At 51.6% G+C, this 25,844-nt stretch overlaps 1 protein-coding gene across 1 annotated transcript; it reads left to right on the forward strand.

Moving 5' to 3' along the window:
• The first annotated feature begins 1,093 nt into the window (after positions 1-1,093).
• Positions 1,094-25,844, forward strand: Serinc2 (serine incorporator 2). Its single transcript, XM_052717909.1, has 10 exons — positions 1,094-1,202; positions 12,941-13,102; positions 13,814-14,004; positions 14,618-14,697; positions 15,093-15,230; positions 18,594-18,763; positions 20,363-20,453; positions 20,751-20,886; positions 23,930-24,136; positions 25,300-25,844. Exons 1-10 carry the CDS (start codon positions 1,164-1,166, stop codon positions 25,433-25,435), a joined length of 1,350 nt encoding a protein of 449 aa, XP_052573869.1. The 5' UTR covers positions 1,094-1,163; the 3' UTR covers positions 25,436-25,844.

Raw genomic sequence — 25,844 nt, forward strand, 5'->3', positions numbered from 1 at the left:
CCTATGCACTTCCTTCCCTAACATTATCTGGTCTAGAGTTGATGGGGGAGAAGGTTGGGGGTACCATAATTACAGAACTCCACTCACACCTGATCCTGGGGATGACCTGCCAGGATGCCCTCCTCTCAGTGACCTCCTTAGCTAGGAGGTTGTGGCTGCATGTGAATAGAGAGCAAGGGTGCTGAGCAGTGTGTGTGTGTGTGTGTGTGTGTGTGTGTGTGTGTGTGTGTGTGTGTGTGTGGCCTAAGGCAGGGCCAGTAGTTTGAAGAACAGGTGGATGGAGAGGAGACGGTCTAAACAAGTAGGAGGTTGGGGTCTTAAAGGGGATTGGATGATGAGGGCTTCTATTTACTGAGTACTTGCGGTGTGTTGTAACAGTCCCATGAGGTAAGCACCTTTATTTCACTGGCCTGGAGAAGCAAAGTAGCCTCCCCCATCCTCCATCTGTCTGTCCCTCTCTCCTTCCCTCCTTCCCTCCATTCCTTCTTTCCTTCCACAGAATCTCATGTAGCCCAGGCTGGCCTAGACCTGGCTGTGCAGTCAAGGATGATCTTGAATTTCTGATTCCTAACTCCACAGACTCTTGAGTTCTAGAATTGCAGGCATGAGCCACCATGCCATTTTATGTGGATCAAACCCAGGGCTTCATGTATGTTCTGTAAGCACTCTACCGACTCAGCTACATTACCACCCCTCCTTTATCCAGTAATTTATCATTCAGCACCCATACACCGAGCACAGGTTTTGCGCCAAGATCCAAGAGAGTCACAGAGGACCACTCTTAGATCCTTCCTGTAATAGTGACAGCATTCTGGGGTCGGTCACACAATGGCCCTGGTGACGTCCACATCAAAAGGTGTATTTCCGTATTCTCGCATTGGTTCAGGATACAAGCCTAGGTCAGAGTTGGTTGGGGCTGTGCCCGCGGCGTAGTTGCTGGAATTTTCCCGCCTCAACCTCTCTCAGTAAAGTCTAGCCAGGAGCACCTGTCCCAGGTGAGTCATAGGAGACCGCCGAGCGTCGCCGGAAAGTGTCGAGCGGCTTCGGCAGGTGGGGCGGGGTCAGGGCGGGGCTGGGTTCGGGGTGGGGCCAGCCAAGCGCCTGGCGTCCCACCGGATCCGGGATCCGAGACCGGCGCCCCGCGCCCCGCGCCCGGCTCAGCCATGGGGGCCTGTCTGGGGGCCTGCTCCCTGCTCAGCTGCGTGAGTGCCCACCCCGTCCCTGCTGCGTCCCCGCTCACTTTTTCTCTCCCTTCTTCCTCCAAGTACTTTTCTTCTTTTATGCTTCCTCCAAACTTGTCTTTCTGGGGCCCTTCTTATCCTCATCCCGCAACCACTCGGCTTCGACAGCCGGGCGCTGGACAGCTGGTGTCGCCGCTTGGATGACCGCGGGGGAGGGGTGGGGCGCGGCCGGGCGCCCTCGGCGCCACCGCTCCGGGAACCCGGACACTGAGGCCCGCAGCGGGTGCGGGGAGCCCCGCCGCCGCCGCCCGCGCCCCGTCTCGGAGCGGCCCCCGAGTGCGTGGCGCGTCTCTCTCCGGGGCGCGGGACTCTTTGTGTGACTAGCAGGGTCCCGGCCCCCCTCTGCCTGCGCTTCTGTCCCTCTGGAAGAGCGTCAGTCATTCTGTCTGTCCCTGTAGCCTAGCTCAGTCTGCTCTTTTGTGTTTGTTCTATCCGTGTCTCTAGGGTTCAGTCCGTCTGTCTGAGCGTCGTAACGGGCTCCGTCTGCATCCTCTCTGCGCGCTGTCTGGCTCGCTCACTCTTGAGCACTCCCTCCTGCAAGCGCTGGACCCTTCCCCTCCAGCCCGAGCCGGGAAGGGAGTGGGGGTTGGGTATGAAGTTCCCCCACCCCACCCGCCTTGAGCGAGGTTGGTGTCGGTTGTCACTGACCACCTGGGCCAAACTTTGGATTCCGGAAGACCCAGAAATCGAAGGAGGTTGCGTGTGCCCACCTGGTCGCCTGTGTTGGGGACTAGGCGGGTGGCCAGCTCTGTTTTGGGGCAGCAACCAGCACAGGGGAGGGGATTCAGCCATCCCCGGCTGGGAGGCCCATACTTTCCCTTTCCCAGCCCCCCTTTCCTTTGCTTCCTCCCTTCATTAAATCTGAGGTTCATTCAGACAGCTCCCTCCCCTTCTGGCCCCACACAAAGAGGGGCGGAGAGGGGCTCCAGCGGCTGGCTGCTGAAGGCAAGCTCAGGACTTGCTTCCTTTGTCCCTGATTTGTGTGCGTGTTAGGAGCGGGTGCCCAGGCGAGAGCTGGGCATCTAGGGGTTTTCTTTGTAGCCATTTTCTGAGAGTGAGCTCAGCCTAGGGAGGCGATGGAGTGGGTCCCTGGACACAGCTCTTGACCTCTCTTGGGCCTCTGTTTCCATTGAAAGGTGTGTGTGTGTGTGTGTGTGTGTGTGTGTGTGTGTGTGTGTGTGTGTGTGTGTATGTGTGTATGTGTTTCTCTTGGGCCCTAGCCTGAGCTGGTGATCAGGAGTAAGGATATTGCTAGCTGATGACCATGACTTTTCCCAGACACTGCTTCCTGGTTAGGGAGGGAGACCTTCCCACTCACAGCCCACAAGATTCCCATCTAATCTCGCCTGGTTACCCATGCCCTGCTGGGGGAGGGGTTGTGAGGGCCGACCTACTGATTCCTAGCCCAGTAATACTTACTTTCTTTCTTTCTCCCCCACACTAATCTATCCTGTTCCATACATGCACATACCAACACCCACACACCCACATGTAAAGCCCACATGTAGAGGCAGAAGAGCCAGGAGTTCGAGGGCAGCTTTCGGTCTCCCCAACAGTGAGCTGAAGACCACAGCAATGCTTGCCTTGGCATCCTATTGGGAGATGGACAGATGAGAGGTGAAAACTGCCACCCAGCTCCTGTGCACAGCGAGTGGGCATTGTGGGAGCTGTCGTTACTCTGGAGGAAATGTAGGTGGAGAATTCCATCTGGAGAATAAAGCCAAGAACTGCTTTGAGTCACCCAGTCTACAGAGCTGAGGCCAGACAGGCTTGCTCAGACCCTCCGTTTTCAGGGGTTAGCTCTCTTGCCTCAGGTTGAGCAGTCAAAACATGAGGGAATTACAGTCAGGTTTAAAACCTGAAGCCAGAGAGCTGGAGAGCTGGTTCAGCTATTAAGAGCATTGGCGGCTGGCCCAGAGGACCTGGGTTGGATTCCCAGTGCCCACATGGCAGCTTACAATTATCTGTAACTCCAATTCCAAGGTATCTGGCGCCCTCTTCTGGTCCTGTCAGGCACTGTACACACACACACACACACACACACACACACACACACACACTCACACACACAGTGCACAGACACACATGTAGGTAAAACACTCATACACATAAAATAAAAATAAAAAATAAATCTAAAATAATTTTTTAATGAAGTCAGACAAAGTGATGCATGTCTGTAATCCTAGTATTCAGAATGTAGAGGCAGAAGAGCCAGGAGTTCAAGGGCAGCTTCTACCACATAGTGAGCTTCAAGCAAGCCTGGGATACATAATTAAAAAAAAAATCTGATTCTTGGTCCAGGCTTCTTCCCTTACAACCCCTCCCCATCCCCCAAATGCATTATGGATGCCTAGAGACAGAGCTGGTCTAGGGGAGAATTGGAGGATAGTCACTGCCCTTGCCTTTGGTGCCCTCCAACATTTAGTATGCCAGGTCCTGTACCAAGGCTGTTGGCCATGCTGTCTCACTGATTCTCCCAGAAGCTCTATGGCATTGTTATTCCATTTTACAGGTAACCATGCCAACAGTGGCCACCATCCACTATGTCCTTATTGTAGGTCAGGACCCAGGAATGGGGGGCTATCTTGGGGCATAGGCCCAGCACTGCAAGAAAGAGATTTATGGATTTACAAGTATTTACTTTCCTTGCTGCAACAAAATACCCAACAAAAGCAACTTTAGGAGGGAGGAGTCTGTTTTGGTTCTCAGTTCAAGGCTACCGTCTGTTACGGCAGGGCTGGCTTGGTGGCAGGAGCTTGTGGCCACAGGTCACATTGCCCCAGCAGTTGGGAAGTGGAAAGACATGGATGTCTGTGCTCAGCTTTCTTTTTCCTTCCGTCAGGGATCCCAGCCCACAGGATGTTGTCACCCACATTTCCATGGCTCTACCCACCTCAGTGAACTAATCTGGATACCCCCTTACACACATGCCTACACATCTAAGATGATTCTAGAGCCTGTCAAGTTGACAATCGACAGCAACTGTCACTCTGTATATGTGTCCTTTGGTTTAATCTTCGCTAAGACCCCAGGGATGCGGTTGACATTATTCCCATTTCAGGCTGGGGTTGTAGCTTGGTTGGTAGAGTACTTGCCTTGTATGCATGAAGCCCTGGGTTCAGTCCCCAGTATGGCATTAACTGGGCTTGATGATCTCAGCACTTGGGAGGTGGAGGCAGAAAGAGCCTGTCAGGCAATGGTGGTGTATACCTTTAATCCCAGCACTCGGGAGGCAGAGGATCCCTTTCAAGGCCAGCCTGGTCTACAGAGGGAGTTCTAGGACAGCTCGGACTCCACAGAGAAACCCTCTCTTGAAAAACAAAGAAAACAAGCAAACAAAAAGCCAAAAACACTGAATTTAAAAAAAGTAGGAGGAAGCTGAAGTTCAAAGGTCATCCTTAGCTTGAGTCCTAGGGCTGGGAATGGTCTCAAAAAATTGATTTCCATTCTTCTAATGAAGAAGCTGGATCAGAGGGATTCAATGATTTCCTCACAGCAAAACAGTGATGGGGCAAGAGTGTGGTGGACACTCTTGGAGGCCAGCAGTACCCTGCTTCTGGGGAGTGAAGTTTTTTGTTTTTTGTTTGTTTGTTTGTTTGTTTTTCAAGACAGGGTTCGTCTGTGTAACAGTTCTGGCTGTCCTGGATCTCACTCTGTAGACCAGGCTGGCCTCGAGCTCACAGAGCTCTGCCTACCTCTGCCTGCCTCTGCCTCCTGAGTGCTGGCATTAAAGGCGTGCACCACCACCTCCTGGCAGGAGTGAAGTTTTTTTTTGTTTTTGTTTTTTTAAAGATTTATTTATTTATTATGTGTACAGTGTTCTGTCTGCATGTATCCCTGCAGGCCAGAAGAGGGCACCAGATCTCATTACAGATGGTTGTGAGCCACCATGTGGTAACTGGGAATTGAACGCAGGACCTTTGGAAGAGCAAGCAGTGCTCTTAACCTCTGAGCCATCTCTCCAGCCCAAGGAGTGAAGTTTTTAAAGATCTATTTATTTGTATGTGTGAATGTATGTGCTATGGGCAGGCACATGTGCACATGCATATGTGTGCACCTGCAAAAGCCAGAAGAGAGTGTCACATGTCCTTTGTCCTTCCTTTGGGGCAGGGTCTTTCCCTGAACCTGGGGCTCATGTTTTCTTGGCTAGCTTGGAAACCAGCAAGCCCCAGCTATCCTCCTGTCTCCACTCTGCCCAGGAGCTTGGTCATGGGACCCATGATTATTCTGGGATCTGAACTCTGGTCTTCATGATGGCTCAGAGAGCACTCTTAACCTCGGAGTCATTTCTCCAGTCCCCAGGAGAAGTTCTTGTTTTGTTTTGTTTGTCGAGACAGGGCTTCTCTGGGTAACAGTCCTAGCTGTCCTGGAACTTGCTTTGTAGACGAGGCTGGCCTCACCCAGAAGTTCTGGTGGGAAGGTCCCAAGAGTTTCTGGGTGCCTGGGATGATGGGAAACTTTTTGTGTTCTCCTAGCTGTGACCCAACTGTCCACTTCTCCCTAGCATTTGCATTGGGCAGGTGAAGCCTGCCTTAGATGAGGAGGTAGGCTGGGTTCACCGAGGGTGGAAGTAACTAGGCAAGCCACATAGCCTGGATGGACAGCGAATTTTTAGGGAGGGTTGTGTGTTTGAGGAACTGTGCAAGGCATGGGCTCAGACCCTGGCTTTGCATCTTCTCATCTGCCCACTGTGGGCAGCACATACCCCCGCCCCATGTCTATAGGGTTGGAGGAACAATGGGACCCACCCCTCACCTGTGTAGGCATTAAACAGTACCAAGAGGGGTGCATGGATACTTTTTGCATTAAGGTGACATGCAGCACCAAGCCATAAACACAACACAGTGGTGAATTACTGTGGACTGCCAGTGAGGAAGTGGGACACCAGAGAATACTGCTGTTGGTGGTATTCTGGCTCTTTTGGGGGGCCTGCCAAATAAATAACACACGAAGGCTTATTCTTAATTATGAATGCCCAGCCTTATCTTGGCTTGTTTCTTGCTGACTTTCCTTAACTTATCCCATCTACATTTTGCCTCTGGGCTTTTCCTGTTCTCTTACTACTGTAAATCTTACTCTTACTCTGTGGCTCGCTGTGTATCAGGACAGCTGTCCGCTGGAGTCCTCCTCCTTCTCTGGCTACTTCTTCCTTTTTCTTTCCCCAGATTTCTTCTTCTGTTTATCCTCTCTGCCTGCCAGCCCCGCCTATTGCTCTCTCCTGCCTCACTATTGGCCGTTCAGCTCTTTGTTAGACCATCAAGTGGTTTAGACAGGCACAGTAACACAGCTTCACAGAGTTAAACAAACGCAACATAAACAAAAGTAACACACCTTAAAATAATATTCTACAACAGAATACTGTGAAACTCAGGGCTGTCCATATGCAGAGCCTGAACTTGGCAAGCTAATGTCCTGCCCAAGAGCCCATTTCATAGATAAGGACGCTGAGTCCAGGGAGGGGAAACGCTGAAAGAGTTGGCACCAAGCCGGCTCCAGGAGCCGCAGGGAGAGGTGTGGGAGCCTTCAGCTGTCTCTCCCTCTGTGCTTTCAAGACTGGGGTGGTTTGTGGAGGCTGCAGGGTGCATCCCTGCGCCAAGTTTTGGCTTTTAAATAGTGATGAAATGCATATCATATCACATCATACCATATTATGTAGTGTGATGCCTACCATTTGGACCTTTGATCTTTGTTTTAGTCTTCAAGGACCTTGTCATTTATCTTCCCCAACAGTCCTAGTTAAATGACGCAGCCCAGGCAAGTGGCATTGTCAGAGAGACTATTGTCAGTCCAGACACTCGGTGATAACTGCCATCTTGTCTCCTGATGGCAGTTCTCTCTTCTGGGTGACTCAGAGCAGCCAGTGACTCTCTCCCCCACACCCCTGCTCCACCATCTGCCTCCTTATTTTGGGACCACAGTTCTGTCACTAAGTATAAATCTGCTGTCGCTCTTCTTTGGCAGTGAGTCCCCAATGCCTTTGGGGGGAAATCCAGACTCACTAGTGTAAGCTTCGAGGACAATGGCTACCTCTCAGTACCACCCAGCCACTCCAGAAGTCCGGAAAATACAGAGGTGTTTGTGGCTGCTGTTTCTACTGTCTCGGCCTCCTCTTCCCCTCCCTCCTCCTCGGTATTATGTTTTGTTTTTTTGAGACAGGGTCTCACATAGCTCAGGTTGGTCTTGAACTCATTATATAGCTGAGGATGACCTTGAACTCGTGATCCTCCTGTTTCTGTTTCCCAAGTGCTAGGCATACTCGTGTGGGCTATCACCTCCAGCTTTGCCTGTTTGCCTTGCTGGGTATTGAACTCGAGGCCATCATGCCCTAGGCAAGTGCTGTGCCTCTGAGCTACAGTCTCACTTCCCAGCTAGGGCAACAGGTTCAGGGAGGTGAAATGGCTTGCCTACCTCCTTTCCTTTCTTTTTTATATCTGCTTCTCTTTTCTCCTCTCTCTTCCCCTCTCTCTCCCTTGACTCTTTCCTCATCTCTTCTTCCCACTCCTTCAGGGTCTCATGTATCCCAGGTTAGCCTCAGACTAACATCTGACCACCTGCCTCTACCGCCTGAGTACAGGTGTGTACCAGCTCACCCAGGACCCACACCAACGCCTTGTGCAGGTTAGACACCAAATGAACTGCATCACAGTCCTCCCCCCCCCCCCCTGTATTGTGGTAAAATACACATAAGATCTGCCACTGTAGCCACTAGTTCTTTTGAGTCAGGACTCAATATGTGATCCTGACCGACTTCAGAACCAGAGTGCAAGGGATTCTCCCACCTCAACTTCCCTTGGCTTCAGTTTAGCCGGTTTTATTACAGTTCAAGGACATCTAATTCACACCGATTTGCATCCATCACCAGCCCCGTCTACCGCATACTTTTCACCTCCATAGACTGAAACCCCGAGCAGTCCTGGGTCACCACACCAGCTCACCGAAACTTCCTCTCAGTGAACTCAGCTAGTCTGGGTTCCTGATACCATTCATGCCCTTTGTGCTTGGATTATGTCATTCAAAATCATAGCATGCAGGTTGTAGCGTGTGTTGGAATTTATTTTTTCGTGGCACATCTCACTGCGTGGCCCAAGCTGGCCCTGAACTGTCTCTGGCTTCCAGTTGCTGGGGTTACAGGTGTGCAACCACCACACCTAGCTTTTTTCTTTTTAAGAGTCACAGTAACACTTCAGTGTGTATCTAGACCAAACTATCTGTTCACCCATCCGAGGACCTGGGGTCGTTCAGCCTGCAAACATGTGTTCGTGAGTATGTGTGAGTGTTGGTTTGAGTGTAGCTTTCAAATTTTTTTTGGATGTACAGCTGGGAGTGAAAGCCATTTTGTTCTAAACACAACTCAAAACGGTGGCTCTGAGCTACCTCTCCTACCTACCCAGTGCCCTGCAAGTGTTTCTAGGGACAACCGGGAGGGAAGATGAATGACTTAGGGACACCTCTGCCCACCTGGCTCCAAAGCTGTGTGGCTTGTTGGGGGAGGGAGAAAGCTCTCCTCTCCTGTCAGCAGGCAACAGGGGCTGGCCAGCTGCTTTCTGGGGGGGGGGACTGTCACTGCAGGGACTCCCCCAGGGATGGTCAGATGCTAAGAAACCTTGTAGCTGCAGGGCCTGGTGGTGCATGCCTTTATCTCGCCTGCAGGAGGCAGAGGCAGGCAGACCTCTGTGAGTAGAGTCCAGCCTGGTCTATATATCAAGATCCAAGCCGGCTAGGGCTACATAGTGAGCTCCTATCTAAAAAGAAAAGGGCCAGGACGGCGGTGGCTCACGCCTTTAATCCCAGCACTTGGGAGACAGAGGCAAGTGATCTCCGAGTTCTGGGACAGCCTACTTTGAAATAGGGTCTCACTAAGTCATCCAGGCTAGCCTTGACCTCACTCTGCAGCCCAGGCTGGCCCTGCACTTGCAACCTTGCTGCCTTAGCTTCTTGAACAGCTGAGGTGACAGGTATGCACCCGCACGTGACTAAACCTTCATTATTTTTATGTTTGTGAAATCAGCAGATGGTGATCTGATGTGCTGCAGTACACACACACACACACACACACACACACACACACACACACACACACACACACCAGTAGGGCAGCCCCGTTGTGGAGGACCATGATGTACAGGACAGGCACCTGATGGTCAGCCTCCTCCTGTTATTTCCTGCCTTGTACAGCACCACAGTGCACTTCCGGTGAGCTCACGTGGCTGCTCTCCCTCCTGCCCAGAGGCCAATGTATCCGTAGGAAGCAGCCCTGGGTGGTGGGGGGGGGGGGGGCTGGTCCAGGCAGGGCCAGGGTGGCAGGTAGATCAGAGGTGTGTGGACTTGTCCTCTGGGAGCAGTGCGTTGGGCCTGTGGCTCTCTTTACCTGGGCCCTCTGGCTCCGCATCAGGACCTGAGACACCCTGAGGTTTCAGGTCTCAGGAGCCCCTGGAAGAGCTTCTGGATTTTGACCTCTGTGAAACAGAATGAACTGAAACAGCGTCTTGCTGGAACCTGTTTGCATGCCTTACTGTTGAAGTGGCCGGAGGGGGGGGGGGGGGGGGGGCGGGATGGAACCCGGCACCTGGGGTGGGAGGGACTTCCTGGTTTGCCCCAGCCTCGCAGGGATCGTTTGCATGGCGTGGGCGTTTAGAAACTAAGTAACATTCCCATCTGTGAGCCTGTGGGCTGGGAAGTGGTGTGTCTGTGGGCAAAGTCTGGCCTTGGCAGCGAAGACCTGAGTTTCAATCCAGCTCCTAGGCTGGCTTACAGATCCCGGTCATATGAAACTTTTTTGGGGTTGTGTAACTCAAATTCTAATAGGTGTTTTAATAAAAAACACGGAACCAGATATTGGGGTAAATGCTGAAAGATCAGAGAGACAAAGGAACAAGCCACAGCCACCTCTTACCTCTAGAACTTTAGCGGAAAGAGCCTTAGTTCCTGTCTCCTCAGGCTTTATATACCTTTCGCTGCCCAGCCATATCACTTCCTTCTTAGTGCTGGGATTAGAGGCGTGTGTGCTTCCCAAATACTGGTAGCAAAGGCATGAGATCTCAAGTACTGGGATTAAAGGTGTGTGCCACCACTGCCTGGCTCTGTTTCTCTCCTAGACTAAATTAATCTCATATAATCCAGGATGGCTTTGAACTCACAGAGATCCAGATGGATCTCTGCCTCCCAAGTGCTAGGATTAAAGGTGTGTGCCACCACTGCCTGGCTATTTCTCTCCTAGACTGAGTCAATCTCATGTAGTCCAGGGTAGCTTTGAACTCATAGAGATCCAGATGGATCTCTGCCTCCTGAGTGCTAGAATTAAAGGTGTGTGCCACCACCGCCTGGCCTCTATGTTTAATCTGGTGGCTTGTTCTGTCCTCTGAGCTTCAGGCAAATTTTATTAGGGTACACAATAGATCACCACAGGGTGGTGACGGGGATGGGCAGGCTGGCTTCAAGTGCATCGTTTAGCTCAGGTTGGTCTTCCGGTCATGGTCCTCTTCCCTCAGCCCTCCGCCTCTGGAGTGCTGGGATTTTAGGGGTGTGTGGCCATGCCCTCTCTCCTGTCGTCTTTTTGGGTCTCACTTTCTTCATTTTTAGATGGGAAGCATCCCACGGGTGGATGGTGTGCTTTCCACCCACCCTACAGCTAGCCCTTCCTGTCCCTTCTGCCTTCCAGCTCCGGGGCTGTGACTGTGTTGCTGTGTGACCTCTGCTAAGCCCTTTAACCTTTAACCTCATCATCCACATGTGTAAAATGAGACATCTCTCTGGCTTACGAAAAGATGACTATGACCAGGAGGCTGGACTTCAGGGAACACCTGGAGGGTGTGACCAGAAGTTGCTGGAAGGGTTAGAGCCTGTGACTTGGTCTGTGAAGAACAATTTTGTAACGCATTTAGCATCCATGTTGCTCTTGGCTTTGTGAGTGACAGTATTTCCAGGGATGTTTCAGTGTGGGAGAAGAGGCAGATGGGAAGGCAGCCACATGGAGAGTGTGGTGTCCCCAGTGGATCCAGAAAGTTCTCAGAGGAACCAGAGCCCCGGAAGCTTCGATCAGCCAAGCTGATTCTATGGGGTGAGGTTGTTTCTGCAGCCGGGGCTGTGTACCCTCAGAGGGTGTCCACTCTCCTGTGGATAGAAGCCATGGTCCTGGGTGGTCCTTGTCTGGTCCCATCTGCCCATCAGACATCACACTACCAGCTCACTGTGCCTTCTCCACCTTCCTTCCTCAGATGCAACAGTCCCCGCTGCCCTGGGCAGGAGTGCCTTCCCTCTCTGGGATTGCCTCCTAATCCTTCAGCCCTTAGCTCACTTCCTCAAGGAGGCCTTCTAGACTTGCCATAACCCAGTCAAAACCAGCCTGGTTCGCTCTGTCACAGAATGGGATCTCTCAGTATCCAGATAGTTTACTGAATGCCAGTAACTCTTGGCTTAAGGTCTTTTTGGTCCATGGAAGACTGATCCTCTTGGGTTCTTAAATACCTGTGTGAGGACTTGGGCTGTTTGTGGCTGGCCAGGGAGGCTGTTCCCTCAAGGTTTGTGCTTGGGGACTTCCCAGAGGGGTGAGTCTCTTCTTTGCTGACTCAGCTATGGTGTAGCCTTCCAGTCCCTCAGTGGTTTCAGCCCAGGAAGGCCGCAGCCTAGGCGGTGGATGGTGGGAGGCGCTAGACTACCATCAGCCGTCCAGAATGGGGTCAGCCCCAGGCAAACACAGCCACCAGGGAGTCTCAATTTCAGACGTTTTGAACATTCTGGTTTCTCAGGGCTTAATATGTATCTGTTTCTATGCCAGACACTTCATGTTCATTGAACACAAAGTTCATAATCCCCTAATAGGTTCTGGGTACTGTTTCTGGTTCTGACCCAGTGAACAAAGCAGATGAAAATCCGTCCTTGCTAACAAGGAAGATGCAGACAGATAAGGAAGATACCAAGAATATTGGAGTCCTGTGAAGAAAAATGAGCTGGGAAAGAGGCAGGGGGTCTCAAGGAGTTTGCATTCTGTCTGTCTGTCTGAGACAAGGTCTCATGTAGCTCAGGCAGGCCTCAAACCCACTATGTAGCTGAGGCTGGCCTTGAACTCTTGATCCTTCTGCCCCAGGATTACAGGCATGTGCTACCACACCTGGCTGGGGCTTTCAATTTAAATACCCAAGACTGGAGAGATGGCTCAGCGGTTAAGAACACTGTCTGCTCTTCCAGACGTTCTGAGTTCAATTCTCAGCACCCACATGGCTGCTCACAACCATCTATGGGAGCCAATGCCTTCTGGTCTGCAGATGTCTATGCAAACAAAACATCAGTACACAAAATAAATAAATCTAAGAAACAAAACTATGTAAACACTCTGTTTCATTCTCACAACTACCCTGTGAAGAGTGGCTACCTTCACGATCCCTATTTGATGGATGGGGGAACAGGCACAGAGGTTGCGTGACAGGTCACATAGGTCCTTCATCAGTGGCAGCTGGCCTTCTGGTTTTCTTTTTAATCACTCCCTCCGTCTAAGTGACAAATAGTGTGATTCTAGCCTTCACATCTGCCTACAGGCTTTGTGGTCCTATATGGATTCAGTTCAGACTCGGGGCTAGAAAGTTAAATGGGGGTCCTCTCCCCAGCTCAGCACGGACTTGAAGACTGAGATGGGGCAGGTGGAGGGTGTTGAGTGCCCATGTAGGGAAGGCAACTGACCGAGCTGCTGTCCCTGCCTCCCCTAGGCATCCTGCCTCTGTGGCTCTGCACCCTGTATCCTATGCGGCTGTTGCCCTTCAACCCGCAACTCCACGGTGACCCGCCTCCTCTTCACCGGCTTCCTCTTCTTGGGGGTGCTGGTGTCCATTATCATGCTGAGCCCTGGAGTGGAGAGTCAGCTTTACAAGGTGAGTATGGGGAGGAGGTTGGGAGGCGCCCGGATTGCCCCGTCCTCCAGTCAAGGAAAGGTGACTGAAGTTCCAGGTGCTGATGGTGTGCAGGTGGCAGGGGTGGGAGGGCTCCTGAATCTCTTGTAGGGTGCATCTCTCAGGAGCGGGCTCCCCATGGAAAATCCTGTTCATCACGACTGCCCTCTAGAGGCAGATCTCGGGAGTGCGTTTCCCCTTGAATGCTGAAGCGGGGGTGGAGGGGATAGGAATGAGGGCGGGGGTGGGGGTGGGTGGGGGGGTGGGGAATCCTGACTCGACCTTAGCGCGACCCCAGTCGGGGATTTTAGGCCCAAGGCTTTAGCATCTTGACCTGTGCATAGGTGTGGATTCCTGCGGAGTCCGTAGAGAGGTCAAATCTAAGGGGTCCCGCAGACCTCTTAGTGGTTCCGCTGAAGCAGGAGATGGAGACCGCCCTGAGAAGCAGGGCTTCACACAGCGCAGTACTGAGATGGGGGTGTGGGATGTGGGCGATGGGTGTGGGGGGTTGTGACAGCAGGGAAATGGTCAGCTAGGAGGGGGTTGTTATGAGATAGGAGTCTAGACAGCCTTTCTTAGGGTTCAGCCCCAAAGGGAGTGGGAAACAGGCCGTGGAAATGGAGGCTCAGACCTAATGGGAGGCTGCAGGATTCTGGTGGGTGGGACCCTTAAGCTGCCCTTTTGTCTCCACAGCTGCCCTGGGTGTGTGAGGACAGGACTCAGCAACCCGTGGTCCTTCAGGGTCCTCTGGACTGCGGCTCCCTGCTGGGTTTCCGCGCCGTCTACCGCATGTGCTTCGCCACAGCGGCCTTTTTCTGCTTCTTCATGCTGTTCATGATCTGCGTGCGCAGCAGCCGGGACCCGCGAGCGGCCATCCAGAATGGGTGCGAGGCGACCACCTGCACCCTGGCACAATCCCCTGGAAGGCTTTTCTCCCCTCTGCCTGTCCCCAGAGATCTCTAGACCCTCCCCTCAGACTCCCTGGTAGAAGCCAGCAGGGGGAGGTCAGCCTCAGCTGTTCCCAGGAGCCATCCACACTTACTTTTTTTTGAAACAGGGTTTCTCACCTGGGACTGATTACACTAGCTTGGATGATCGAGCCCCCAGCGACAGGCATGTCTGCGTTTTTACGTGGGTGCTGATGATCAAATGTCAGTCTTCATGCGTGCATGACAAATCACATCACCAGCTGAGCCGCCCCTACTCAAATCCATTTTTCAAATGAGGAAAACGCTCAGAGATGGTAGCGGTTTGATACACACACAGCAGTTCAGTGACAGTCTCACTGCTTGGTTCTTCCCTCTGCCCTGAGCTCCAGGCTTTTTCTAGGAGTGGGAAAGACCCGATGGAGTGGGAAAGACCCGATGTCTGTCAGCTCTCCAGCACGCCCTTTCACCTCTCCCAGGACCTGTCCCTTGGGTGGAGGTTCCGGGCTGCCTCTGCTCTGGTTCCATATGTCGATGCCTCCACTCAGCTTCTCCTTCATCTCTCTTGCAGGTTTTGGTTTTTTAAATTCCTGATCCTCGTGGGTATCACCGTGGGTGCCTTCTACATCCCTGATGGCTCCTTTCCCAAGAGTAGGTGGCTCTGAGGACAAGGGAGGGGCAGCAAGGAGGGTGGCGGGGTGGGTGGGAGAGTCTGGGTGACTCTTTGCCTTGGCATCACACTGACTCCAGGTGGCTGGTGGTCCTCTACATTCCGTTCACTAAATAGCATCCTGGTGCTGGGCTTTGAAGCCTTAGGGTAACCTGAGGTGGGGTACCACCTAGCCTGAACCCTACTCAGCCACCCCTAGAGAGGAGGACTCTGCTTCTCTTCATGTCCCCCGTGCAGAGCTTGACATGACTATTGCATGAGTCTGTGTGTTTGAGAGCGAACACCTGAGTGAAGCCATGCCAGGCACCCCGGGGACCTGCTGTCCCCACAGCTGCTCCTACGGTCCCAACCACCCGCCCCTGCTCCCTCCTCACAGTCTGGTTCTACTTTGGCGTCGTGGGCTCCTTCCTTTTCATCCTCATCCAGCTGATCCTGTTCATTGACTTCGCCCACTCCTGGAACCAGCGGTGGCTGTGCAAGGCTGAGGAGTGTGACTCCCCAGCGTGGTACGCAGGTCAGTGCCAGGCTGACCTCCACACTGAGGGGCTGGGTGCCTGATGAATCGGGGTCTGGAGTTGAGGGAGTTTGGAGGAAGGGACTGGCCATGGGAAGCTGCCTGGGGGGCCTGAGGGGTTGAGGTCCATAGCTTCCAAGGGACAGGCTACACAGAGCAGGGAATGTTCCTTTTGGTGGTGAGCCATACTTTAAGCTGAGATCCTAGCAGCAGATCGCCCTGCTGAATCTCCTGCACTTACCGTAAGTCTGCAAGAAAGCCTGGGCTAGCGTTCATTGCCCTTCACACCTTTTTGGACCTGCTGGTCTCCGTCCAACCACCAGGCCTTATGAGCTATTGACAACACCATTGTTTTGTGAGCAACTGTTGAAAATCTTACCACTAATGTACTAATGACAATTCCATAGTATAACCTTTTCTTTCTTTCTTTCTTTCTTTCTTTCTTTTTTTTTTTTTTTTTTTTTTTTTGAGGCAGTGTTTCTCTGTGTAACAGTCTTAGTTGTCCTGGAACTCACTTTGTAGACTAGGCTGGCTTTGAACTCACACAGATCTGCCTCTGTCTCCTGTATGCGCCACCACCACCTGGCAACTTTTTCTAAAGATATTCCTGGGGATTGAACCCAGGATCTTGAGTATGCTAGGCAAGCAAGTGCTATACTACCGAACTACATCCCCAGCCCACTTTTTACTTTTTATTTTGAGGCATAGTCTCACTAAATTGCTCGGGCTAGCCTGGGACTCACTCTATAGCCCAGACAGACCTGAACTTGTGGTCCACCTGCTTCAGCCTCCTGAGTAGCTAGGATTACAGATGTGCAGCACCAGGCCCAGCAATGGTATGATCTCAATAACAAAAGCAAGTATTGCTATTGTGTGATCGTAGAGAGAAACGATGTTAGGAAGATTGTGAAGCTTATTAACCCTTGTGTTTTTACAAGATTTGCAGGTTAGCCTTTTTGTTTGTTTGTTTTTGTCTTTTGTTTTTTCGAGACAGGGTTTCTCTGTGTAGCTTTGCACCTTTCCAGGAACTCACTCTGTAGCCCAGGCTGGCCTCGAGCTCCCAGAGATCCGCCTGCCTCTGCCTCCCGAGTGCTGGGACTAAAGGCGTGCGCCACCACCGCCTGGCTGCAGGTTATCTTAAAGTACTAAGGTCAGCTGGACCTGGTGGCATGTGATTGCAGTGCCAGCTACTTAGGAGGCTGAGGCAGAAGGAGCATTTGAGTTCAGAAGTTCAAGGCCAGCTTAAGTGGCTATAGCAAGACACTGCCTCGGTGTTCTAGTTAGCTTTCTGTTGCTGTGATACAACACCCTGACCAAAAAAAACTTGTGGAGGAGAGATTTTGGTTTTTTGTTGTTGTTGTTGTTGTTGTTTGTTTTCTTTCCAGCTTACAAGATAGAGCCCATCATTGAGGGAAGTCAGGCAGGAACTTGAAGACAAGCCCGCTTGCTATTCTGTTCATCATTGTCTCTGGCCAGGGAATTTATGGCCAAGGAAATACAGCAAAAACCACCAAAGATTGGGGCTGGAGAGATGGCTCAGAGGTTAAGAGGTCCTGAGTTCGATTCCCAGTACCCACATGGTGGCTCACAACCATCTATAATGGGATCTGATGCCCTCTTCTGGCGTGTATGCATGCGTGAGGACAGAACACTCATACATTAAAAAAAATACATAAATAAATTTAGCCAGGTGGTGGTGGCACACACCTTTAATCCCAGCACTCGGGAGGCAGAGCCAGGCAGAGTTCTGGTCTACAGAGCAAGTTCCAGGACAGCTAGGGCTACACAGAGAAAACCTGTCTCATTTAAAAAAAAAAAGCCACAGAAGAATGCTCCTACTTGGCTACTCACAGGTTCAACTTTAATTAGCCATCTTATACAGTCAAGGACCACCTGCTTAGGGAATCATGCTGCCCACAGTGGGCTGGGCCCTCCTACATCACTAATAAACAAGGCAATCTCCCACAGGCCAATCTGATCTGGGCAGCCCTTCATTTGAGACTCCTTTCTCAAGTGACTCTAGTTGACAGTTAAACTATGACAGTGGCAAAGGTAAAGGCATTTGCTATGCAAATCCGGTGCCCAGAATGTATGTAAATGTGGGAGGAGAGAATTGACTCCACAGACATGTCCTCTGACTTTCATATGTGTGCCATGGTAAATGTGTTCCCACACAAATAACACACACATACATAACACACACATACATAACACACACATATAACACACATACACATGTAACACACATATAACACACACATACACATGTAACACACATATAACACACATAACACATACACATATAATACACACACACACAACCATGATGATAACTTTTAAAAATAAATAAAGAGGGTAGGTATGATACATTACACCTATAATCCCAACATTTAGGAGGTAGAGTAAGGAGGATCAAAAGTTCAAGCCAACCTCTACTACATAGTGAGTTGGAGGCCAGGCTGAGTGACATGAGACACACCTCCTCAAAAAACACAGTAAGTGTCCTGGTGTGGTGGTGCATGCTTTAATCCCAGCACTGAGGAGGCAGAGGCAGGTGGATCTTTGTGAGTTCAAGGCAAGCCTGATCTACATAGCAAGTTTCAGGACAGCCAGGGCTACATAGACTCTGTCTCAAAACAAGAAGAGGAGAATCAATGAGACCATTTTAGAAAATGGGATATTTTGAGTTTGAATTGGAGCCTGGGTTTACTGATGGATTATTCATCATTAATTACTTTTCCAGATTACAAAATTTTAGCATATTCAAGATCCAAGGCTGCTGAAATTGTCTAACTTAAACTTGAACTTTTGGTGGAGATTAAACATACAATGGAGTGTAAAAGCTGGATCTTATATTCTGTATAGTCTCGAGGGCTTTACCAGCAAATTATTTTGGATTTATTTATTTTATTTTATGTGTATGGTTGTTTGTGTGCATGTATGTGGGCACTATGTGTGTGCTTGGTGTCTGTGGAGGCTAGAAGAGGGTGATGCCTCACCTGGAACTGGAGTTATGGACGGTTATGAGTCACCACATGGTTGCTGGGAGCTGAACCCCAGCCCTTTGTAAGAGCAACAAGTGCTCTTAACTTTGGAGCTGTCTCCAGCCCTACCAGCAAATTCTTTTAAATGACAGTGGTACAGTGACATCCAGTGCAGCCCTGTTTTGTCTTTATTGTCCTTATAGCATGTGAGTCATTATGGATTGGGTTGGGACAGGAACTCACAAAGGTGTTGTGGGGAGCCACTCCCCACGTCAGGGAACTGAGGCCCGTGGCAGGAGGGTTGCTGCAGCCCCCTGGGGTGGCTGGTGCCCCTGTCTGCCTCCTGATTCTGAGCTGTTGCTCACCTCCGCTCTGCCAGGCCTTTTCTTCTTCACCTTCCTCTTCTACCTGCTGTCCATTGCTGCTGTGGCGCTGATGTTCATCTACTACACGGAGTCTAGCGCCTGCCATGAGGGCAAGGTCTTCATCAGCCTCAACCTCACCTTCTGTGTCTGTGTCTCCATCGTTGCCATCCTGCCCAAGGTCCAGGTGAGCCTGCCCGTTGGCCCAATCCCTTTGCAGGCGGGACTTCATGTAGGAAGCTACAGGGACTACCAGGACAGGGCTGACAGGTCAGAGAGACCTGGGCTGTGTTTACAAGCCTCTCAGCTCCTGGTCTCCCGGTTTGGCTGTCAGATCTCCATGCTGGGCATCTTTGGGAAAGGCTTTAACTAACTTGCTCCTCCCTCAAGTGTAAATGCTTTCTGGGGTTGCTCTCAGGATTGAGGTCTGATTAGGCACGTGGGTACCAAGCAGACTCCAGCTGATGCTGTAGTTATTAGTGTTGTGCCAGTGAAGAGAAATAATTTTCAGAGTTCAGAAGGAGGTATTGGGGAATGGGGTGCAGTTTCCTGACATCTCATCCCAGACCCTCTGAGATAATGGACAGGGATGGCAGAATGGCCCTTTGCTCCTCAGAGAGTATCTCTGACCCCTGTGTATACCCACAAGGAGTTTCCAGTTTGGATGTCAGTGTTGACAGGTAGCTTAAGTTTTGGGGAGTCAGTACAAAGGTTGGGGGCCTCTCTTTCCCAGAGCCTTCATTTCCCACTGTGAAGGTGATGCATGTGGGGCTCATCCGGTGGGTGCTGTCACTAAGACCTGCTGTATGGGTTGACAGTACAGCTGTGCGGAAGCAGAGGAAGGAGAGAGATAGCCAACCGTTATGGCGCCTGTCACCTGTGTCTCTTGTTCCTCACAGCACTGTCATCCCCACTTTACTGAGGAGCAAACAGACTTAAAGGAGTCACGAGGGGCTGGGCGGACAGTTGTAGGGGCTTTTTAAGGACAAAACCATATGGCTACTATATTTCCCATGTGACTTTGTTGTTTTCCAAGAACTACAACTCCCAGCATTCCAGGAGGTTACCTGGTTCTTGGGCAGGTGGGACTCAAAGGTTGACTTTGATTCTTACAGCACCCATATCAAAATTATAATCCAAGAGCTGGGGACAAGAGGTAGGGACAGCCAGCCTAGCCAAATTGGCAAGCACCAGGTCCCACTGAGAGTCCTTGTCTCTCAAAACACAAAGGAGATGGTTCCTGAGGGATGACAAGTGAGGTTGTCTTTGACCTCCATGCTCATGTGCATACACACAAACACACACACGAACTCACACATCTACGAAAAGAAGAAGAGGAGACTTAGCCAAGGCCAGTACACAGCGGAGCTGGGATTTGAACCGAGAGCTCGTGCACACCATGAGGAAAGCCAGTTTGGTTGCAGAGCTTTGTGGAGCAAAGGCAGGGGGCTGGTGAGGGCAGGAGCTTCCATAGCAGGGGCTCAGGGCCTTATTTCCTCCTCTCCAGCCCCCACCTCCCCCGGGAATGTGCCAAGTTCCAAAGCGTCTGAGGTGGGAGAGGTTTGCAGAGGAGACTGCAGTGTCTGGAGCGTGACAGTGGGGTAGGGGCGGGTGAAGCTGAGCAGACTGAAGAGGCTGGCCTGAACATTTGCAGAAGAAAGGGGGCTGGTGATCTCGGTCAGGGGTCAAGAGAAAGAATCAGGGCTCTGGTTTGGGGTAGGCAGGAGTGGTGGGTGATCCGGTGGGGAGAGTGGCTGAGCTCTTACCTGTGGACTGTTATTGCCAGGATGCCCAGCCTAACTCAGGACTGCTGCAGGCCTCCGTCATCACATTGTACACCATGTTTGTCACCTGGTCGGCCCTGTCCAACATCCCTGGTGAGTGTGAGGTGGGCGGCTGGTTCAGTCGTGGCCTGTTGAAGGGACATCACAGGGGTCCGGGATACCCAGAGGCTCAGTCTTGGGGGGTGGACAGGAGTGTCTCAACTGCTCCTGGAGTTATCTGTCTTTCATTGTGGCTGCCAGTTGCTGTCTACTGCTGGGCCTTCAAGGGTCGCATGTGGGTCTGTGTGTCTGTCTGCCCTCTTGAGTCAGCTCGCTGCCTATCCCCAGAGTTCCCTGACTCTGAGATACAGTCAGCTAAGGCTAAATGTGTTGTCTGTGTTCCTTGCCCAGACCAAAAATGCAACCCTCACCTGCCCACTAAAAATGGAACAGGCCAGGTGGACCTGGAAGACTACAGCACCGTGTGGTGGGATGCCCCGAGCATCGTGGGCCTCATCATCTTCATCCTGTGCACCTTCTTCATTAGGTACCATGGGCTCGGGCTCCGGGAGGAGCTCTGAGTGGGGGAGTGAGGGAGGACTGGGGAGCTTTCTGTTGCTGTGATAAGCACCATGACCAGAACCAACATGGTGAGGAAAAGGCTTATTTGGATTGAGATTGCATATCTCAGTCACAGTCCATCTCAGAGGAGCTGTAAAAAAAAAAAAATTCCAAGTAAAACTCCAGAATGTAGTGATTCATTCATTAACTAACTAAGAGTCCTAGAAAGGCTAGCACCCAGATAATAAAATACCAGGCTTTTAAAAATTATTCTTGCCGGGCGGTGGTGGCGCACGCCTTTAATCCCAGCACTCGGGAGGCAGAGCCAGGAGGATCTCTGTGAGTTCGAGGCCAGCCTGGGCTACCAAGTGAGTTCCAGGAAAGGCGCAAAGCTACACAGAGAAACCCTGTCTCGAAAAAACCAAAAAAAAAAAAAAAAAAAAAAAGTAAAAATTATTCTTGCATATGCGTGCATGATGTATGTGTGTGTGTGTGAGTACATGTACCATGGCTCATATATAGAGGTCAGAGGTTAGGATTGTGAAGTCATTTCTCTCCTTCCACCTTGCCATGGGTTATGAGGATGAAACTGTGAGGGTCAGCAGCAGGCTTGTGTGGCTAGAACTTGTACCTCACTGAGCCGCCTGGCTAACCCAAGGCATTTTTTGGTCTTTTCAGTGCTGGAATCCAGCCAGGGCCTTGCATGTGCTAGACCAATGCTCTGGCACTGACCTCTCCTCTGCTTTCTTTTCATAAACATGGAAGTGATTGCTAATGCTAAACACCTACGACTAACAAAACCAAGTTTCCAGACGTGGCTCATGCCGGTAATTCCCACCCTTGGAGAGCAGAGGCAGGAGGATTGCTGTGAGTTTCAGAACAACCTGGGCTACATAGTGACTGAATTCCAGGCTAGCCTGGACTCCATGAGACGGCCACACAAAACAGCCAGAGTGCTGCAATGGTGGTTCAGTGGAAAAGTTCAAACCGTGCAAACAGGAGGACCTGGGTTTAGCTCCCCAGCACACACCTACAGCACACACCTACAGCACACACCTACAGCACACTCCTGTGACCCCAGCACACACCTACAGCACACACCTACAGCACACTCCTACAGCACACACCTACAGCACACTCCTGTGACCCCAGCACACACCTACAGCACACTCCTGTGACCCCAGCACACACCTACAGCACACTCCTACAGCACACTCCTGTGACCCCAGCACACACCTACAGCACACTCCTGTGACCCCAGCACACACCTACAGCACACACCTACAGCACACTCCTGTGACCCCAGCACACACCTACAGCACACACCTACAGCACACTCCTGTGACCCCAGCACACACCTACAGCACACTCCTGTGACCCCAGCACACACCTATAGCATACTCCTGTGACCCCAGCACACACCTACAGCACACACCTACAGCACACTCCTGTGACCCCAGCACACACCTACAGCACACTCCTGTGACCCCAGCACACACCTACAGCACACTACTGTAACCCCAGCACACACTTACAGCACACTACTGTGACCCCAGCACACACCTACAGCACACTCCTGTAACCCCAGCACACACCTACAGCACACACCTACAGCACATACTGTAACCCCAGCACATGCCTACAGCACACTCCTGTAACCCCAGCACACACCTACAGCACACACCTACAGCACATACTGTAACCCCAGCACATGCCTACAGCACACTCCTGTAACCCCAGCACACACCTACAGCACACTACTGTAACCCCAGCACACACCTACAGCACACTACCGTAACCCCAGCACTGCAGGGTGGAGACAGAAGGGTCTCAGGAGCTTACTGGCCAGCCAGTGTATCTGACATGTCAAGTTCCAGGTTCAGTGAGAGACCCTGTCTCAAAAAAGAAAGTAGATGAGCAGTTGAGGGAGAAACCTAACACATGGCCTACACATGTACACACACACACACACACACACACACACACACACACACATATTCATACACATATACACACACATATACACACACATATATACATGCACACATAGACACAAATACACACATGCATAGACACACAGATACACATATATACACACATATATACATACATACACAATATAATACATACACATATACACATAAACATAAACACATGAGCATACACACACACACACACACACACACACACACACACACACACACACACACAAACACATACATCATGTCCCTACAGGCAAGGATACCTATGTACATACACAGATACACATATATCCTCCACCCAAAAATCGACCCGTATTAATTTTCTTCCTGTTGCCGTGATAAACACCGCGATCAAAAGCAAATTGGGAGGAGAGATTTATTTCATCTCACACTTCCAGGCAGCACACAGTCCATCACAGAACTGGAGGCAGGAGCCGTGAAGTAGGAACTGAAGCAGAACACGGAGCACCGCTACTTCCCGGCTTGCTCTCCAAGGCTTGCTCGGCAGCTTCCTTACACAGCCCAGGACGACCTGTCCAGGGTGGCACCGCCCACCATGAGCTTTGTCCTCTGGGCCTCCTACGTCAACTAATCAGGATAACATCCCAAAGACTCGCCTAAAGCTGGTCTGACAGATGGAATTCCTTGGTTGAGCGTCCCTGTTTGCAGATGACCCTAGATTGTGACAAAAACTTAACCAGCAAAACCTTGGTGGATTACATTCCTGGTTTGATGATTCAGTACCTAGTACTCAGTACTCAGTACTATCAGCACCTGTTTTAGAAATGGTGAAGTGACATTTAGTTTTACCCTGTACTGGGCATGTGTGAGGCACGTTGAGGGAATCAAGTGTTTACGGAGGTGTGCTTTACTCAAGGTCGTAAGGGATTGGGGTAGAGTTGAGAGTCTGACTAGTTGGTTGGCTCCAAGGAACCTGGACCACCTGAGTCCTGTTGTGACCAGTTCCCTGGCTCACAGGGTCCCGCCCTGCCATGTCTGCCCATCTCTGTTTGTGGCACTGACAGCCTCTTCCTTCCTCTCCTGCAGTCTGCGATCCTCCGACCACCGCCAGGTGAACAGCCTGATGCAGACAGAGGAGTGTCCGGAGACTGTGCAGCAGCAGCAGGTGGCCGTCAGTGGGGGCCAAGCCTATGACAACGAGCAGGATGGCGTCACCTACAGCTATTCCTTCTTCCACTTCTGCCTGGTGCTGGCCTCCCTGCACATCATGATGACGCTTACCAACTGGTACAGGTGTGCTGTGGCACCCTGGTGGGCGGGAAGACCCAGGCAGCCCCGGGTGAACTCGCTGTGTGTTTCCTCCAGCCCCTCCTGGGTCTCTGGTCTCTGCTCAGGCTTGGGAACCTAGGTGGCAGGGCCTGTCTTAGACCCCCACAAAGCCCACCCATGTTCTGCCTTAGTTTCCCTTCTGGGCCTTCATTGGCCCAGCTTCTCACACTTTTGCTAAGAAACTCAAAGGGACAAACAGGAGGTGGAGCAGGTCTTCAGCAGGGTGATCATGTTTGCAAATCAGAGCTGGGTTGTGGGGGAGTCCGGTGTGGGGTGCATGGAGGGGCAGGACTAGGGTACAGTGATCAGAATTGCAGTCACAGAATTAAGGGTTGGAGTCGAGAGGCCCAGAGTTGGGGTTGGGACCATGGAGAGTCGCATCTGGTCAGGACTATTGGGAAGCAATAGTGTAGCATCATACACTGGGACTTGGTCGTTTGGTTAAAATTGAGGTCCAGGGACAATCAAGCCAGTAGAGGGGCAAGGAGCTGAAGTCAGAGGACAAGGCTGAGTCATGAAGGACCAAAGTCAAGGCCAGGCACATTTAAGGTCAGGAATCCATCAGTCCCCAAGCCTGAAGAATGAGGCCAAAGAACTAGGTGATGAAGTACTAAAGATGGGTTTCCTGTGTAGCCCAGGCAGGCCTTGAACTTGAGACCCTCCTGCCTCACTTCCCTGAAAGGCTGGGATCACAGGCCTGGGCCACTGGCCCTTGGACTCTTTTGTTTTGCTTTTGATACAGGGTCTCATGTAGCCCAGGCTGGTTTCAAACTTAGGATACAGCCAAAGGTGGTCCTGAACTCCCGCTCTTCTTGCCTCTGCCTCCCAAGTGCTAGGATTTTTATGTGCGCATCACTGTATCTGGCTCAGGATGACAAAGTAAGGAACCAGGAGGCAGGTCAAGTCAAGGCCCAGAGGTACAGTCCAGATTGGAATTGAAGTCAAGGTTGGTTCTGTGGTCCAGGGTCCTAAGGCCAAGGTTTTTCCAGTGTGAGACGAAGGGATTGGAGGTACGGGGTAAGAGCCAGGGCTGGATTTAGATGTCTCAGCTGGTTTACCAAGTCAGGGAACAGGACTGAGGTCACAAGATTGGGGGCCAGGCTCATGAGCCGGATGGTGTGTTCCAGCCCCGGTGAGACCCGGAAGATGATCAGCACGTGGACTTCCGTGTGGGTGAAGATCTGTGCCAGCTGGGCGGGGCTGTTCCTCTACCTGTGGACCCTGGTGGCCCCCCTGCTCCTGCGCAACAGAGACTTCAGCTGAGAAGGCCCTGCAGCCTGCCCACCTGGTGCCTTGGGGCTCAACAAGGGCCCCCCACCCTTGGCCACACTTACCCACCCTCTTCCAGGACCTGCCCAAGTCAGGACCCTCCAGGGTGCCTCCAGGGACTATGGGACATTATGCTCTGACCAAGCCCCCCCTCCCCCTGCCCATGGTTGTGCATACTCACCCTTGGGACAGAAGTAACCCCTGTTCTCAGGGTCCCCAGAAGAGGGCATTGAAGGAGAGAGTGGCCCAGAGCTGCTCAGCTGGCAGGGGGTACCCACCCCTCTGGGGTGCTCACACCAAGGCCTATGCTCCAGGCCTCCAGAGTCCACCCCCTTCCTAGACCACGTGCCTTACTGAGTCTCTAAGACTCCACCCAATAAACACGCCTGTACATGTGTGTGCC

Source organism: Peromyscus californicus, unplaced genomic scaffold (genome assembly GCF_007827085.1).
Source record: "Peromyscus californicus insignis strain IS unplaced genomic scaffold, ASM782708v3 Scaffold_5__1_contigs__length_169319896, whole genome shotgun sequence".
NCBI classification, from domain to species: Eukaryota; Metazoa; Chordata; class Mammalia; order Rodentia; family Cricetidae; genus Peromyscus; species Peromyscus californicus.

Coding starts and splice junctions, on each gene's coding strand:
- Serinc2 (XM_052717909.1), top strand. CDS start 1,164: ATGGGGGCCTGTCTGGGGGCCTGCTCCCTGCTCAGCTGC. Junction 14,698..15,092: donor TGATGGCTCCTTTCCCAAGA/GTAGGTGGCTCT, acceptor CCCTCCTCACAG/TCTGGTTCTACTTTGGCGTC. Junction 15,231..18,593: donor CTCCCCAGCGTGGTACGCAG/GTCAGTGCCAGG, acceptor CCGCTCTGCCAG/GCCTTTTCTTCTTCACCTTC.